General features: G+C 41.3%; 2 protein-coding genes across 8 annotated transcripts in view; one reads left to right on the top strand and one right to left on the bottom strand.

Annotated features, from left to right (window-relative positions):
* The window catches only part of akt3a (v-akt murine thymoma viral oncogene homolog 3a), a 61,000-nt gene extending 47,265 nt beyond the window's left edge, over nucleotides 1–13,735 (top strand). For 3 of the 5 annotated variants that reach the window (XM_042220308.1, XM_042220307.1, XM_014336221.2), the window contains 4 exons: nucleotides 2,208–2,422; nucleotides 3,036–3,123; nucleotides 3,674–3,776; nucleotides 4,380–8,928. In XM_042220308.1, coding sequence (XP_042076242.1) covers nucleotides 2,208–2,422; nucleotides 3,036–3,123; nucleotides 3,674–3,776; nucleotides 4,380–4,465 — 492 coding nt within the window. In that variant the 3' untranslated portion in view covers nucleotides 4,466–8,928. Of the gene's footprint in view, nucleotides 1–2,207; nucleotides 2,423–3,035; nucleotides 3,124–3,673; nucleotides 3,777–4,379; nucleotides 8,929–13,458 lie in introns of those variants that run through there. The other 2 variants (XR_006054348.1, XR_006054349.1) reach the window with 2 other exon arrangements.
* The window catches only part of sdccag8 (SHH signaling and ciliogenesis regulator sdccag8), a 52,137-nt gene continuing 43,791 nt past the window's right edge, over nucleotides 7,028–15,373 (bottom strand). For 2 of the 3 annotated variants that reach the window (XM_042220306.1, XM_042220305.1), the window contains exon 17: nucleotides 7,028–10,008. In XM_042220306.1, coding sequence (XP_042076240.1) covers nucleotides 9,831–10,008 — 178 coding nt within the window. In that variant the 3' untranslated portion in view covers nucleotides 7,028–9,830. The remainder of the gene's footprint in view (nucleotides 10,009–15,373) is intronic. The other variant, XM_005930521.2, reaches the window with a different exon arrangement.

The following is a 15,373-nucleotide window of genomic DNA, read 5'->3' as shown; positions in this document are numbered from 1 at the left end:
TGTGTGTGTGTGTGTGTGTGTGTGTGTGTGTGTGTGTGTGTGTGTGTGTGTGTGTGTGTGTGTGTGTGTGTCCTCGAGCTGCAGGAACTGAAACAACACCAAACATCTCACACTCAAAACTTTATGAATTTGATGAGGATGGATAAATATTCCATCTGCTGTGTGTGTGTGCGTGTGTGTGTCTTGCAGTCTCCCAGCAGTCTAAGCCAGTGTTATCCCTCCAGCCGTACCAGTCAGTAATATATCTGGAGCTGGCGGTGTGTTTCATTCCCCCAGCTCTTCTCTGCAGCTGCCAACTGGGTGACCAGCTTAATTCTCACCCAAACACACATTCACACATAAAATAGCACTCATAAGTCTCTTATTCACTTCCACGTACTGTACATGTTGACTTGCACACATTGAAGCAGTCCGCCTGCATCATTAGCAGTTTAGTATCAAGTGCATGAGCTCAGTCAGTTAATGACCAGCTTTCCGTGGTATTGAACTGCTGTAGAAACTCACAGGCAGCTGTTTGGTGTGTTCTTCGTATTCTTTCTTTTTTTTTCCTTCCCTGCATGGTGCACTGTGACATTTGAATTCAGCCGTCTTATCTAATTGTAGAGCTGGAAAGAAACTGCCAAGTAAAAATGTATTCAAAATAAGCATATTGCATATTTTCTGCCTGCCTTCACGGCATTTTAGGCTGTGGTTACTTTAAATGACAGCAACTCTGTTTAGGATTTAAAATGCAGAAATATGCTAAATAAAACTAGATTTTTCTTCCTCGAGTTTCCTCATACAGTTGATTATATCACATCCGTAACATTGAACTGATACATTTAGAGTGGTATGGTTTGATTTTAGACACTGTTTTCACCTTTTGACACTGCTAATAAGGCCTATGTGAACATCAAAGCACAATTTGCAATTAGTATGCATCAACGTTTTTTTGTTGTTGTTTTTTAAAGTTTATTAAAAGTTTTGATATGTGACCCTGTTTTCTGTTTAATATGAGCCAGTTATGTATTTATGACACCTGTCCTCCCAGCATCTGCCACACAATGTCTGGTGTTAGTTCAGAGTGGAGTATATGTTTTTAAATATTATGATATTATTAAATTCACTGTGTAATTGTTTCATGTCATTTTAAATAGTGGCAGTACGTTTTAGTCTCTGTTAGCGTGTGCTCATGTCCACCCTGACTGGTCCATTATTAACAGTGAGTGAGATGTTGTTATTATTGGCGAGATGTACAACATATGCTGTTCTGGCTGCTCTCCAGCCCTGTCTGTTTGTCAGTCACACGCACATACACACACACACGTGCAACACATGCACACACTTGTACTCATCATGTTAATAAGCTTATTATGTTAATGAGGGCCTCAACAGCACCTGAAATACCTCTCTTCTTGTTTCTGCCTCCTTCTCTTCTCCTTCTCCCTTCCAGAGGTTTGCAGAGCGGAACATGAGGGGATGAAAGAGAGGAAAGCGAGTGAGGGAAGGCATGATTAGAGGATGGAGAAGGCAGGATAAGACAGGATGGAGAGGACAGTGCAAGGAAGGCAGGAAGGGATGAAGAGTAGGAAGGCGGCCCAAACGCGAGATTTAGATATAAAAGTGACTTACTAAACAGTACAATTTTCCTTAAAACACACACAAATAGACATGAAACACAGCAGTTTACCATGCAGTACTTGTGCCACCCAGCTTGGAGGTTGGTGTGGCCCTGACTTGGACTGGAGGCTGTTCCTGCCTTTTCCATCCAGGGACATTCTTGTCTGTCACTGCCAGGAGAGCTTAGTGTGCCAGGGAGAGCTGGCAGCAACCGGGGGGGCATCTGGTAGGCCACGCCAACACGCTGACTTTCCTACTGTAACAGGAGCCTCTGAAGACCTGCCATCCCATAATATTTGCCTCTGTACGTGGCTGTGTATTGAGAGAGGTGGGGGCTGTCGTCTACACCTTAGTCCTTGATAACTGTGCAGCAACTTCTGTTCATCTCAGACAACTTTTTGGTTTTATTCATCCCTGGAGCCTAATGGCATATTGACTGTCCTTTGGTGCCGTTCCTCGCTCATCTGTTTATTCAATGGATACCTTAAGCAGTCAATATTGTGCAATAAAATAAATGCAGACGTTCACTAGAAAAAGCAGATGCCCAATAAAACTAATGGTCCCATTTTAAAAGACAGAAATTCTGTATCTTTTTGTATGCTCCTCAGGTCCTGGAGGACAATGACTACGGTCGAGCGGTGGACTGGTGGGGTCTGGGTGTTGTGACGTACGAGATGATGTGCGGTCGCCTGCCTTTCTACAACCAAGACCACGAGAAGCTGTTTGAGCTCATCCTCATGGAGGACATCAAGTTCCCCCGCACTCTGTCAGCTGACGCAAAGTCCCTGCTGTCTGGCCTGCTCTTCAAAGATCCGAACAAACGGTGTGTGTCGAAGCTTTTTTTTTTTTTTTTTACTTTCTCATGAAATCAAATTTATTCAGTAATGTGAAGCAGGCCCTCTGTTAGAAATACTATTTTGATGTCAAATAAATCTCTTTATTCGTATCACCATGTCAGCGAAATTTAAATTTTTACTTTGTATCGCCAATATGGCCCGGTACTGACTTAATAGAAGATATTAACAGATCTGGTGAATTAACAACCACCGGCAAAAGTGGGAAAAGTTGGGACGATGATTCATATTTGTGCCCTTTGTGTAAAGTTCTTTTTCAGTTACTACCTTCAGACACACAGAGGAGACTAACTTTAGTTATTTTGCTATATAAACAAAAAACACCCACTACTTTTAGTGTACAGCCACTAATCATACAAATATAGAGATGTGCTGATTCTTACTGCTGTTTTAATGGGCAAAGCCTTTCATTCTGTAGATCACTGATTAGCCACCATTTGTCGATATAGCAGCAGTAAGACACGCCATATAAAAAATTGTAGAAATCTTTCTTACATTCTGTTCACGCTGTGCTGTTCATTTCTTACTACGTTTGTCACTTCTGCTTCTAACAATCCTGTCTTCACCTGTCCTCTGCCCTAGGCTCGGAGGAGGGCCAGATGATGCTAAAGAAATAATGAGACACAGTTTTTTCTCTGGTATTGACTGGCAGGATGTCTACGATAAAAAGGTATAGTTTGCATGTCTAATTAAACATAATAGGACTGTAGAAAATAATGTATTCAACTTATTAAGACAGGCAGCTGTAAAGAGCACAGTGTTACAGAGATGTGTGACTTTGTATCCTGTGCATGTGTTTCTCATATAACACCATCAAGTGAGAGTCAGGTGGCATCACTTAAGCAGCTAAACAGGTGTCAAGCCTCCTCATTTGACTTTTTTTAAAAAGTTGTTTTGTTCTGTTGCAGAGTTTAGTAGAGTCCAGTGATTCAAAAGCATAAAAGACCTCCTTGAAATTATTCAGTTGGTTTAACTACTATTTATAGGGTTTTATGGTAATGATGTAAAGACAAGACACTCTGGATCTGAGGCTCGGATGTTAACTATGAATAATAACTGTGGTGAAAGGAGGATTTTGGTGGATTTATTTCTTCTTCTTCCTGGCCTTTTTTTCCTGACTTTTAGTTACAGGAATTTTTATGTCTGTCAGTCTGGAACAACAACAACGACCACTGCTGTTATTTACAATCTGATGTGATCTCTTCGCATCTCTGTCCCAGCTCGTTCCTCCGTTCAAGCCTCAGGTGACGTCGGAGACAGACACCAGATACTTTGATGAGGAGTTCACAGCTCAGACCATCACAATCACCCCACCAGAGAAATGTGAGTGTCTCCTGCCTCTTTCTTTTCCACACGCACATATGAACAAATAAGTCAAGAATAAAATTTGACTAAATCACAAATTTTGTTTTTTTACAAAGCTGCAGATATTGTCCTTGGACATAATGGTGAAATAAACAAACATGCATTCTCTGTTGTCGGGTGTTTAATACGTGTCAGGATTTCTGTAAAATGTTAGTGGTGAAATGACAGCGTTTACTCAAACAGATGACTGTTTCACACTGTGGAACAAACACCTTTGTCTGTTTATTCGAGTGTCTCTGTGTTAGTCCTCCGGCCACATGCAGCTCTTCTGGGCTTCTGGGATACAGATCGTGCTTTTAAAATCATTTAACGCTGTATTATACATGAACTGATGTGAGGTTCCACTTGTTTGTAGGTCACATGTTAATAGAATGAAACTGGCACATCAGAAACTTACTTTTTAATTGTTTAACTTGACAGTAACAGAGAAGATGATCAGATGAGAGAGAGAAGTTGTATCTTTCCTGATTGATGTCATGTATTAATACAAATGAACTGTGTTATATAGTAAATGCTTTAAAAATGACCTCTGAATCTATACTTTTCATATTTTTTTCTTAGTCGATGAGGATGGGATGGACTGTCTGGACAATGAGAGACGACCACACTTCCCGCAGTTCTCGTACTCTGCCAGCGGTCGGGAATGAACTGTCCATCACAGTGACATCATCACAGCTGGTCTCTGAGGCCATCACTGTGGGCGCAAAGAGACCCACAGCTTTGGACCAACCCAGAACAACCACGACTTGAAGGATTTTTGCCCTTTTCCTCTTCCTCGTTATCTGTTCTTCACCTCTCCAGTGTGCTTCTTTTCTCTCTCTCTTTTTTTTAATTCTCTCCAATCCCTCCTTAGAAAAAACCTTCAGGCGAAATTACGGTCTAATCCTGCACTGCAACCCCAGGTGATCCGAACTGTGATGTGATCAGTTGTTATGTAATGACCCTTTAATGATGGGAGCACCTCCGGTGGCCTGCTGTGCTTTGACGTGTGTCGGGCCTGCCAAACTCTAAAAATGAACATCTCTGATGCACTTAGACAACAGCTGATGCATTTCTAAGGAGACGTTTTTGTGGCTTCTTTATCCGTGGGACGGAAACACTCAAATCATTCAAAACCCAAACTGCCATTACCAGTTGTATCTCAGGCTTTTGCAGACAGGTCAGATTTGAAATCCTCAGTTACATAATTCTGGGATTTATTGAGGCTGCCTGGCATCGAGGAAGCAGTTGTCACCAGTGAGCAGAATCCTACACACCTCATGTTGTCGAGCAGGATTTGACTCAGGTTTTGCTCAGTGCAAGTCATTATCATCGTTGCTGCTATTTCAACTACTACAACAACTATTACAGGTACCGCTGTTCCTACTGCTCTTATACTATTACTGCTACTACTAAAACCCGGTGCTACAATACTGGCTAAATGCTGCTGATCATTATACAAGCGCCAGCAAAACATGAACCACACTTATGCTTATACAGCTGCAGAACAGCTGCTGCTCCTGATGCACAGCTCTTACACATCAGCTCTGTAGATCAAACGCGTGTCGTGTGTGTCTGTGTGCGTGTTTAAGGTCCAGTTATGGGTTTGTGTTTTAAGATCGCATCTCAAAGCACAGCAGTTCAGAAGGATGTGACTCTCAAACCATGAGCTTTACTACATAACCTACAGTGCAGTGCAAGATGGTCGATGCATATATTACTGCAGAGGTGAAAACAGCTGGTTTGAATGTTCCCCCCAATTTTTTTTTCTTTTTTAGTTTTCAGTCCCGCTGAGTTTAAATCTCTGAAAGGGAACACAAAAGCAAAACGGTACTTTTGTTTCGACGATGCAAAGCTTTACTGTGACGCATCGTTATAGCGGCTGTTGGATCCATGTGGCTGTACCTCTGTGTCTATGTGCAGGAAAGGGAACGTGAAGAAAGGAGCAGATTCAGCACAGAGCAAAAAAAAAGTCTGAGATGGCAGGGTGAGTGCAGCGATGAGAAAAAAAATCAGGAAAGATGTGAAATATTTATAATGTGATAAGAAGCCGTGAGGTAACAGGTATAAAAAGTATATATGTTTCGTGAGGAGGTACACGTCAACTGTTATGGGTTTACAAGAATCACAGCAATGGTTATAATATATATATGTTTTATTTATTGTTCTACTCATCAGTTTTATATTTAACTTTTTCTATTGTTATTACATTATTCTAGAAAGAAATATATTGTTATTTCTTAGGGCTGAGAGGGAAAAAAAAGCACCTCAAGAAACAAAAATGGCTGAAGAATGTAGGAGGGAAAGCAGATAGCCTTCCTGCTCCATTTGTTTTTTTGTTTTAATGTTTTCGTGTTGTTTTGTGACCAAAATGTGACAGCCCAGAGGTGACAGGACATATTAAAGACAGATGACGAAAGTTTGGGAGAAACATCTAGGAATCTGCATAATTATCTCAATGAGATGTCAGATATGAAGACTAGTAGATGTTGCTCATATTTATTCTTATTACAGGTGTGTGTCGGTGATGGTTAAGGCACAGTCGGGTGAGAAAGACAAAGTGGAAGTTGAGCAGAAGGATAACAAGTGCAGCGCAAAAGGCTGAATGCAAGGCTTTAGCTGTAAGTGTTTTGAGGAGAGGTGAGTTAGCACTCGGTTAAGAAATGTATGTTTGAAGGCGAGTCGTCGTGTTCCTGTCGGTTCTTTGGATGTTTAGAAGATCAAGTTTATTTAAAGATCAGGTCCTTACCACTAAACCATCCCCGCACTCTTCTGTCTATAACGTGCGCCGTCATTTCTCCCTTGTGGACTTTTCTTTGTTTCCAGTCGTCACGTTGTCGTATGTCTTCCAGTCTGACCAACAAGATTTGAAAGTCCCCTCAAAGTCACTGTCTTCAAATGGCCGGTAAGCCTTACGGTTTAGCTCAGAACAAGTCAAAGACGTTGACACCCAGCATTTCTGAGACAAAAATATATATATCGCCAGATGTGAGGTAATATATTTTTAAAATTTTAAAATAGCGACATGTTCATCTTGTGGGGGAGATGTCACCTTCAGTGTCAGGATGACGGATTAAAAGAGTACCAGGGGATGTGCTCTTATTAGCCGTGGAAAACTGTATTCCACTTTATTTATTTGAATGTTTTTATCTTTATTGATGGATAACTTGAATTTATTTTCTATTTAATTTATTTAATGTTGTTTTGGCATTTAGCAGTAAGGGGATGTAGCTGTGTTTCAACACTTTGTGCTAGAAATAAATGTCTCCTTTTTTTTTTTTCCATTTTCAGATATACAACAAATTACCTGTTTTTCCGCTGCTCTGAAGTCCATATGCTTTACTGTTGCACATCCATTAAACCGCTACTAGGCGCTTTATGGCAGAAAGTATAAAAGGATGGCGCTGGCCTGCAAGCTGTAGTCCTCCTCTGTCCGCTTCACCAGTCCTGAGTCAAAGTGGCACTCAGAACTCTTATGAAAAATACTGCTCTGTGATCGATTGAGCCTGTCTGGCACGGCTGAAGCGAAATGAGTACAAATCCCACCCAGCTGGCACCCTCGACAGGCTCAAGCAAACGCTCCCCAAGTATTTGGAAGGATTTCAGCTTTGATTTGACCCAGGTCTGCGAGCGACTGAGGAGTTCTAGCTGCATGTGCACGCTTAACGCCAAAAATCATTAGAAACCAGAGTTCATAAAATATCGCTTTGTAGCTTCGGCCATAGCACTTTCAACACCCATCACTTTTTATATGACTCAGAGGAGTCTGGTTCAGCTTTACTTTAAAGGAAGACTTTTAGCTTGTTTTTTATGTTTGTAAGGAAATGAGGATTTTTCAAAACACATCTCCCCCTCCATCTACAACCACTAGCTTTGATGTTGCTCTGATGTTGAGAGTTGGCGAGACTGGATGAAGTGTGTCGCATGCTGAGACGAGTTAGAGCGGCCTGTGAACTGGGCTCAGTTGGAATTTTTAGTAAATTGGTCAGTGTTTGTTTAAAAAAACAAATCCACTGATCAGCCGTGGCACTGATGTCCCAGATTCCTGCTCTGATTCACAAAGTTTTTTTCAACAGTAAGCCGCCAACTCTCCCACACTCCATCCTCGATGGATACAGGTCCATGTAGTGACAGCAATGATATCAGAGTCTGACTGTGGGGTCAGAGATCCTAAAAAAAGAAGGAAGGGTTTCCTCTGACTTTTAATAGGGGGGAAGGTAACGCTTTGTAACACACTTACTCAGTGTGGAACAGCAAATCAGTCGTGGACACGTGGCTCAGTTCTTAAACTGAATGCAGAAATTCATCGTTCCTCACAGCTTTACTGGTGGCCTCAGCAGTTTGAGATTTGATGCTGCGCTGATGGTGTTCCCTCTTAAAGCTGCTGCTGTTTGTACACCTATCACACAACACATAAGACCCCACTCGTGTTTCAGACATATGTAAAATTCTTTCAAGAACTGACCTCTTCCATTGTTAATGAACCCATCAGCTCTAAATGGCAAACCACTCTCCGCCAGGTGATCAGTAAACGGCTCGAGTGTTTGGAAGGTGAAAGTGTTCGACCTCGTGTCTGCGGCAGATTCTCCCTCCCCTCTCTGGTACTAGACCGCTATCATCACATTTAACATAAACAAGCATGAGATGCATTTATTTATAAACGGCAAACAAAAAAAACAAAACAGCAAACATGTACAAATATTACACAGTATAACTGGGTTTTGATGCCATGTCCATCCACTGTAGCTTTACAGTTGCATGAGACATTTGCGGACAGCTTCCAGCTGTTCGGCAGAGTGGGCCGCGTTTTCCCGAGTCGCTGCGCGGCCGAGGTCGTCGCCGCTCTTGTCGAAGGCACAGAGATGGCGTAGACTCTGACACGGCATGGGGGAAACTCTGGAGAGCTTCACAGAAAAGCGGATCAAACTGCCTTTTTCTGTGCTCCGTGCAGATGCAGAGCTGCTGGCCAGTGAGCCCGCCACGATGTGAAAACAACAAATTACCATCAACATGAAGCTGTTTTTTTTACTCTGTACATCCTTAGTATTTTTACACATAAAATGTATATGATAGGGATGCACATTATTTTCCTTCTTACAGACAGCTTCAATAAAGCACTATGTCAATCTGCTGCCATCGTGTCGACTTTTTGTTCGCTTTGTGGAGTTTCAGCTCAGTCTAAACGGAGCAAAAAAACAGTGTTCACTAAAAACTCACAAAATGAGTGTTGGGGGTGCGCTTTGCACACATCATAACAATCTTTAATACAAATCAAGTCTATGTCCAGTATGGCAGAGGTTTACAGAGGCACTTTATGCTCAAAGCTTCCCAGCAAATAAAATCCTGTAATGGAAGTAAAGTTTGGATTAGGATCTTTACGGTTTTTAATCCAGGACACTTCCTATTGGACATTGAGTTGTGCATCATGTTAGCATTTCTCTATAAAGAAGTAGTACTTCAGAAAGCTCATTAGTGGACTGAGCTTTTATTTATTAAAATGGATTCTAAACTGGGAGGGGAAAAAAAAAACATACTTTGAATACTCACTTGACCTGTCAATCATAATTACACTCAGTCATGAGACAAAAAAATGCCACAAAAAACCCAGTTACATGAACACAATCCACATTAATACCGAATAGAGGACATAAATATCCTCTAAGTAAACAACATTTGTTTTCCTGTTGACAAACGAACAGAACATCGTGATCCACGGAGCGATGAAGGGAAACCGGCGAGACAGACTCATGTGGACAGAGTCTCAGTTCGTCTCATGTTCGGCAGCTTGAAAGACAAACACACAACACATAGTGAGAAGTGTATGTGAACACACACAGAGGCGCGCACAAACACACCCTGTGATAATGAATCACAGCAGAATACAGACAACATGTTTTTCAGCAAATCCAGAACCAGACAGAATCATTAGTCATGAAGGGACAAATGTCTTCTTACTGGTTTTTATTCTTGGTAAACTGACAACTCTTAGCGTGCTCCCAGAGAGAAAAGACACGACTACAAATTCATTTAGTATCAGAACAGTGAGTCACACACACAATCACACACTCCTCTGTGTGTTCGTACCTCGATGCGTAGGCTCTGCATCTCCTCGCTCAGTGTGTTTCTCTCCTGCATCAGCTGGTTCTGTTTGGCCAGCAGCTCACACACCTGCTGGGCGCTGCTCTGACAGTGACGGTCCAACTGCTGCAGCCTGCAACACACACGCACACACACACAATATTGACTGAAAGAGTGTGAGAAGAACGTACCCTCCTGGCTAATATAAAACCAAATGTTGTAAATATTGAAAGAGAGCTGGATCCACAAAGAGCTTTTAATATCACCGGACTTTGTTTTGATCAAGCAATCAACAGTGTTTACAGGGATACGAGTGCGGTCTAAGTTTTTCACTGTGAGTGCACATAGGGATGATGCAGTAGCTGAAATGTATCAAAGGACTGGATGCTGGCTAGATGTTTATATAATGACGGATATTAAAAATTCCTCTTCCAGACAGTTTTTGAAAACTATAAAGTACGTTTAAAAAAAAAAAATGCTGACTTGAGGCATCGAGTCGATAAGCTTGGTGCATTAAGAGCTAATTTATATACAGAAGAAGTTTAGTCCAGTAGGCCGCATTATCAACCTATTGATAATTAATGAGGAAGAGTCAACAAAAAACAAACAAAAAAAACACTCATCTTATGTGAAACTGGATGAAATCTTATCAAAACACTTATTCAGGGATACATTAGTGACACACTCGACCAAATATTTTTTATAAAATGAGTGACTAGTAACCAAAGGTACCAGTTCATGACTCAGCTGGTGTTTCTTATCAACAGAATCAGAGTGAAATAATTAATGAAGTTGCCGTGATGCCCGCAGCCCTCAAACTTTCGTTTTTATCTAACAGCAAACATCGTAACCTGACAGACAGCTCCCTAAAAGTGCAACCACACGTCAAGTCGACACAGCCCGCAACTATTCTGATTGGTCTGTTCAGTACTGCTGATTCCTCCTGTGAATTTAGTACGCAGAAGTCTACATCAGGCCTTACAGGCGTGTCACATTTTCCACCTCGTGGATATGCTGCACTGCAGATGTCTGCAACTGTAAACACTCCTTTGCAGAGACATTACAAGTCAACAGCTCTGCCTGCGGTCTTCAGAGCGATATAGCAGGAATGAGTGCTCGTTATTAACGGAGTATAATCCCTGCATGAGAGACCGAGGGACACCGTGTGCTCACAGGGCAGCAGCTTGTCACTCATACAATCCTTCATCATTTTTGCTGACTTTAATGACTTTATAAGAAAATAAGCTTCACATGGTGTTCAGTAAGACTTCAAACTAGTGATGGAGCTCATATACTCCTCAGGACTGTGTTTTCTCAGGTCAAAGATCAAATGAGCCAACGGTAACTTTCCTTTACACTTCTAAACAAAGTGCGTTAGTACAAGAAGTCGCCCCCTGTGGGACACTGAGAGAAGAGGAAAAATGCTGTGACTTCATTTTTAGATTTTCAGATCTATAAGACACATGCATCGTTCCTACTGCTTGCTTTTTCAGGACTTCCAACATAGAGAGTGTTGTAGTATATCACTATATCACTATATCAAGATCATTACTATGGGCAACATACTGTCATACAGTTGTTTTTTTTAATTTAATGCTTTTTCACTCATAAATGATAATAATGAGAAAATTAACCCATAACTATAGATTGAGTTAGTGCAATAAAGTAAGATTTGATAACTTGGGACAAAGTGATCAAAACACATGTTGACCATTCATTTGTTTTAGTCACTGTTTTCATCACTGCAGCGTACATTAGCATCTCTGGATATTACATCTATCGAACGAGATCATTCAAAAGTAATTATTCTTTAAAAATTACTCGGATTTTCTTGGTTATATCATCAGTCTGTCATCCTGTAGCTGTCAAAAACAGTCAGTCTGGTGAGAAAGTTGTGTGTGTGCGTGTGCGCCGTTCTGAAGTTTTGATCTTTACTACGACATCCCAATTAGTGTGTCCCTCCCTCTGACACAGCCGCTCCTACAGACAATGAACTCTTTCACTGCACACTAGGATTAAACTCAGAGTGTGTGTGTGTTTGTGTGTGTGTGTGTGTTCCAGCTGGAGTTCAAGGATGTGTGAGAAATTGTGTGTGTCGAATGTGTGTTTGGGGGTGGTGGATGAATGTGTGTTGAGATATTTCCCACCAGCAGCCCATTATTTCACTCATTCATCCATCCATGCTCCCCTCAAATGCAGTGGTGAACTCATTCATTTACACACACACACACACACACACACACACACACACACACACACACACACATAATGAGAGCGATGTCACAGCACTGGAATGCACATTTACATATTTAACCAGCCATCTATAAAATTATACATATTTCTGTCTTCTATATGAGGAACTTTAGGATAATTTAGAGACTTTTGCACACATAAAACAATGCTTCAAAGTATTAAGTACAATTACTCGAGTACCACAACTTCAGATTACTCATACTTTACTTATGTATTTTCATTTGTTTTAAATTTACTTCTGCTAGATTTCAAAAGGAAATGTATCATTTAGTCTGATATGTCTATTAAATAAAAATAGCCACTAGTTAATCCTCTATAATATGATGAAATATTAAAGATTAAACCAGTTCTCAATGAATAAAACACTTTTGTGGGAGGATTTATTTATTGTTTTCGTTTCTCTCCTGTGTAGGAACCCGACCTTTAGATTACAAACCACAGACTAGCACAACCTCAAGGAGCATTAGAAGTTATATACTGCTCACATATTGATATGCAGCTAATAAGAATAATCATAAATCCAGTATCTCAAATTCTTAAAATATTATTAAAGACCAGTATAAAAGAGATTTTAAATACAAAAATGTCCAAATTCCAAAAACTGTACACTTGTTTGGAGCTTCTTTACCACAGTTTACTGCTTCAGTGTATGTGGCATGGAGACGATCAGCTTAAAGCACTGCTGAGTGTTCCAGATTGCTCTGACAGTGTCCTCCATCCTTATTTTTGGATGAGGGATTTCTCATCTTCCTCTTGAAAACATCACATAGATTACTTAAGACTTGTGGTATTAAAACTTTATTTACTACTTACTTAGAGGGAGACAGGAGGAAAGATAAAATGGTTAATAAAGTTAAGAAAGTATCTGCTACACTTTTTGAATTTAAAAAACCAACATCGGTCTCTGCAGAGCTTCTCAGAGCTCATAAGCACCCTGTGAGGAATTTTAATTACTCTGATATGAATTATAAGCTAAAATTGTCGCTGTTTCAACAAGTTCATTAGAAAGAAATGATGTGGGGGGATACAGACAAGGAAGAGCGAAGAAGAGGAGGATGAAGAGGATAGTGGCTCGGGGCAGAGAGAGACAGAGAGGGGGTAGCTGGGAGGGAGACAGATGCCCCTGCCCTGCTGGTCATGTTGGCAGTGGTAGTGCTGGCTGTGTGAGACAGACGGGGGAGGCGAACATCCCAACACTTCACACTGCTCTCCCCACCCACATGGTCCTCACTCCGCTCTGCAGGGTTTAATCCTTTTTTTTTGCCTGTCCTTCTTCATCATCCCTACCTTCCCTCTTTGAGCCTCCTCCTTCTCCTCCATCCTGTCTCAGGGCCCGCTGAGTGGTTTATCCCAGACCTGGAGGCTCTGTCCAGTCCTGGAGGCTGAGGGCGATGACTCCCCTCCCTGCCTGGTGTTCCTCCAGCCGGCTGCCAAGCTGTCCTGACCAACCACCCCCTCACTCCCTCCTCCCACTCTGCTCTACCTCCTACGCCTTCACACAGCACCACAGCAGGACATCGCCACGTCACCCAACAACACAACAAACACACACACAGAAGCAGCCCCGCTGCGGTGAGCGAAGACACAAGGTACAAACACAACCAGTGCGGGGATGTCGGCCACACACACACACACACACACACACACACACACACACACACACACACACACACACACACACACACACACACACAGCGGAGCACCTAAAGGTCAGAAACAGAGGCTGTTGTTCTGAAGCTGTAAATGTTTGATGAGGGAAGTGTTGGGAATGTGTCGACTGAAGGCCTTTAGCTCCACACCACTAAACTAATCTGAGTCACGCTGGGAAAATGCCAGTCCTTATCCATTCATGCCCTCTGATATCGATACATGTAGATGCACCACTCCGAAAATCAAAGAGAATTTACGGGAGATTTTGTGGCGATGACTTGGCCCGCTTTGAAATCCACTCTATAATCCAACAGGGGTTTTACACTTTGTCTGCTAGTGGAGAAAAATGTGACACTGGAGTGAAAATGTGTTCATTCATTGATTAAAGCTGGGAGGATATTTCTATGAAATGATCCACAACTTGTTCACAGAGGACATCCTACAACGGTAAACAAAACAAAACCTGACATATCTTAAAAATCCCATTTTATACCAACTTTAACTTAAACTTTATTACCCAAAATAAAATATTTCTAGTCCTACAGAGAGTTCTGTTGTTTGCATTCAGAAGTTTAACTTAATCAAATTTCTTTTTTCCACGCACAAACCACTACTCTTTAAAATCTGTATCTGAAAACTATCCCTCTTCAAAATGTGGATATTCTTTCAAATGTGAGTCTGAATCATTTAAACCCTCTCTTTAAATAAACATTGTGAAATGACAACATACTAAATGTTTAAACTGAGAAAATGTCTTTCTTTTTTAAAGAATGTGTGCTCTCTTTGAGTTTGATCCCTGTGACGTGTTGGATAAAGACTGGAAACGTTATTTAATTGGGAAAAAAAGTTGGAAAAACACCTGTTGGAATATCTTTAAAGTAATTAGGTTAATTGAAAACAGGTTTAGTAGCAAGGCTGGCCTACAAAACACATGCACTTGGAAACTCTATCTTATAAAAAGAATGTAAAAAGTCCGGATGGAGAGGGGAGTCACCATGTTTAAGTTGTAAGGTTTATCTAAAACGATTAAAAAAAAAAATTGGGGGTGTACTACTAAAAGAGTCAGAGATTCTGGAGCAGAATGGGACGAAGTAGGGAGGAGGCCAAAAATCAGGCCTCCAGATAGCGCTGCATTTGACAGCCGTGCAGTGGAAATCCGTGCATCGACTCAGGGACACTTCTAAAAACTAGTCTAAATTAGCATACACTCACCAGCCACTTTAATAGTCCTACCTGTTGACGCAAGTATCTCATCAGCCAATCACATGGCAGCAACTAATTGCATTTAGGCATGTAGATGTGGTCAAGACAACTGCTGAAGTTTAACCCGAGCATCAGAATGGGGAATAAAGTTGATTTAGGTGACTTCGACCGTGGCGTGGTTGTTGGTCTGTATTTCAGAAACAGCTAATCTGCTGGGATTTTCCTCACAAAACCATCTCGACGAGAGGGATCATCCAACATATCAGCACAGAGATCAAAAACCAGCATCGGTGATTGAATGTGAGGCATTAGAGCAGATGGCACACTCAATTAGCACATTTTTGAAATCGCCATTAATACAGACAAAGTTCTGGAATATCGACATGTTGTTC

Source organism: Haplochromis burtoni, unplaced genomic scaffold (genome assembly GCF_018398535.1).
Source record: "Haplochromis burtoni strain Fernald_Lab_line unplaced genomic scaffold, NCSU_Asbu1 Contig_46, whole genome shotgun sequence".
NCBI classification, from domain to species: Eukaryota; Metazoa; Chordata; class Actinopteri; order Cichliformes; family Cichlidae; genus Haplochromis; species Haplochromis burtoni.
This window is presented reverse-complemented; position numbering and strand designations above follow the sequence as displayed.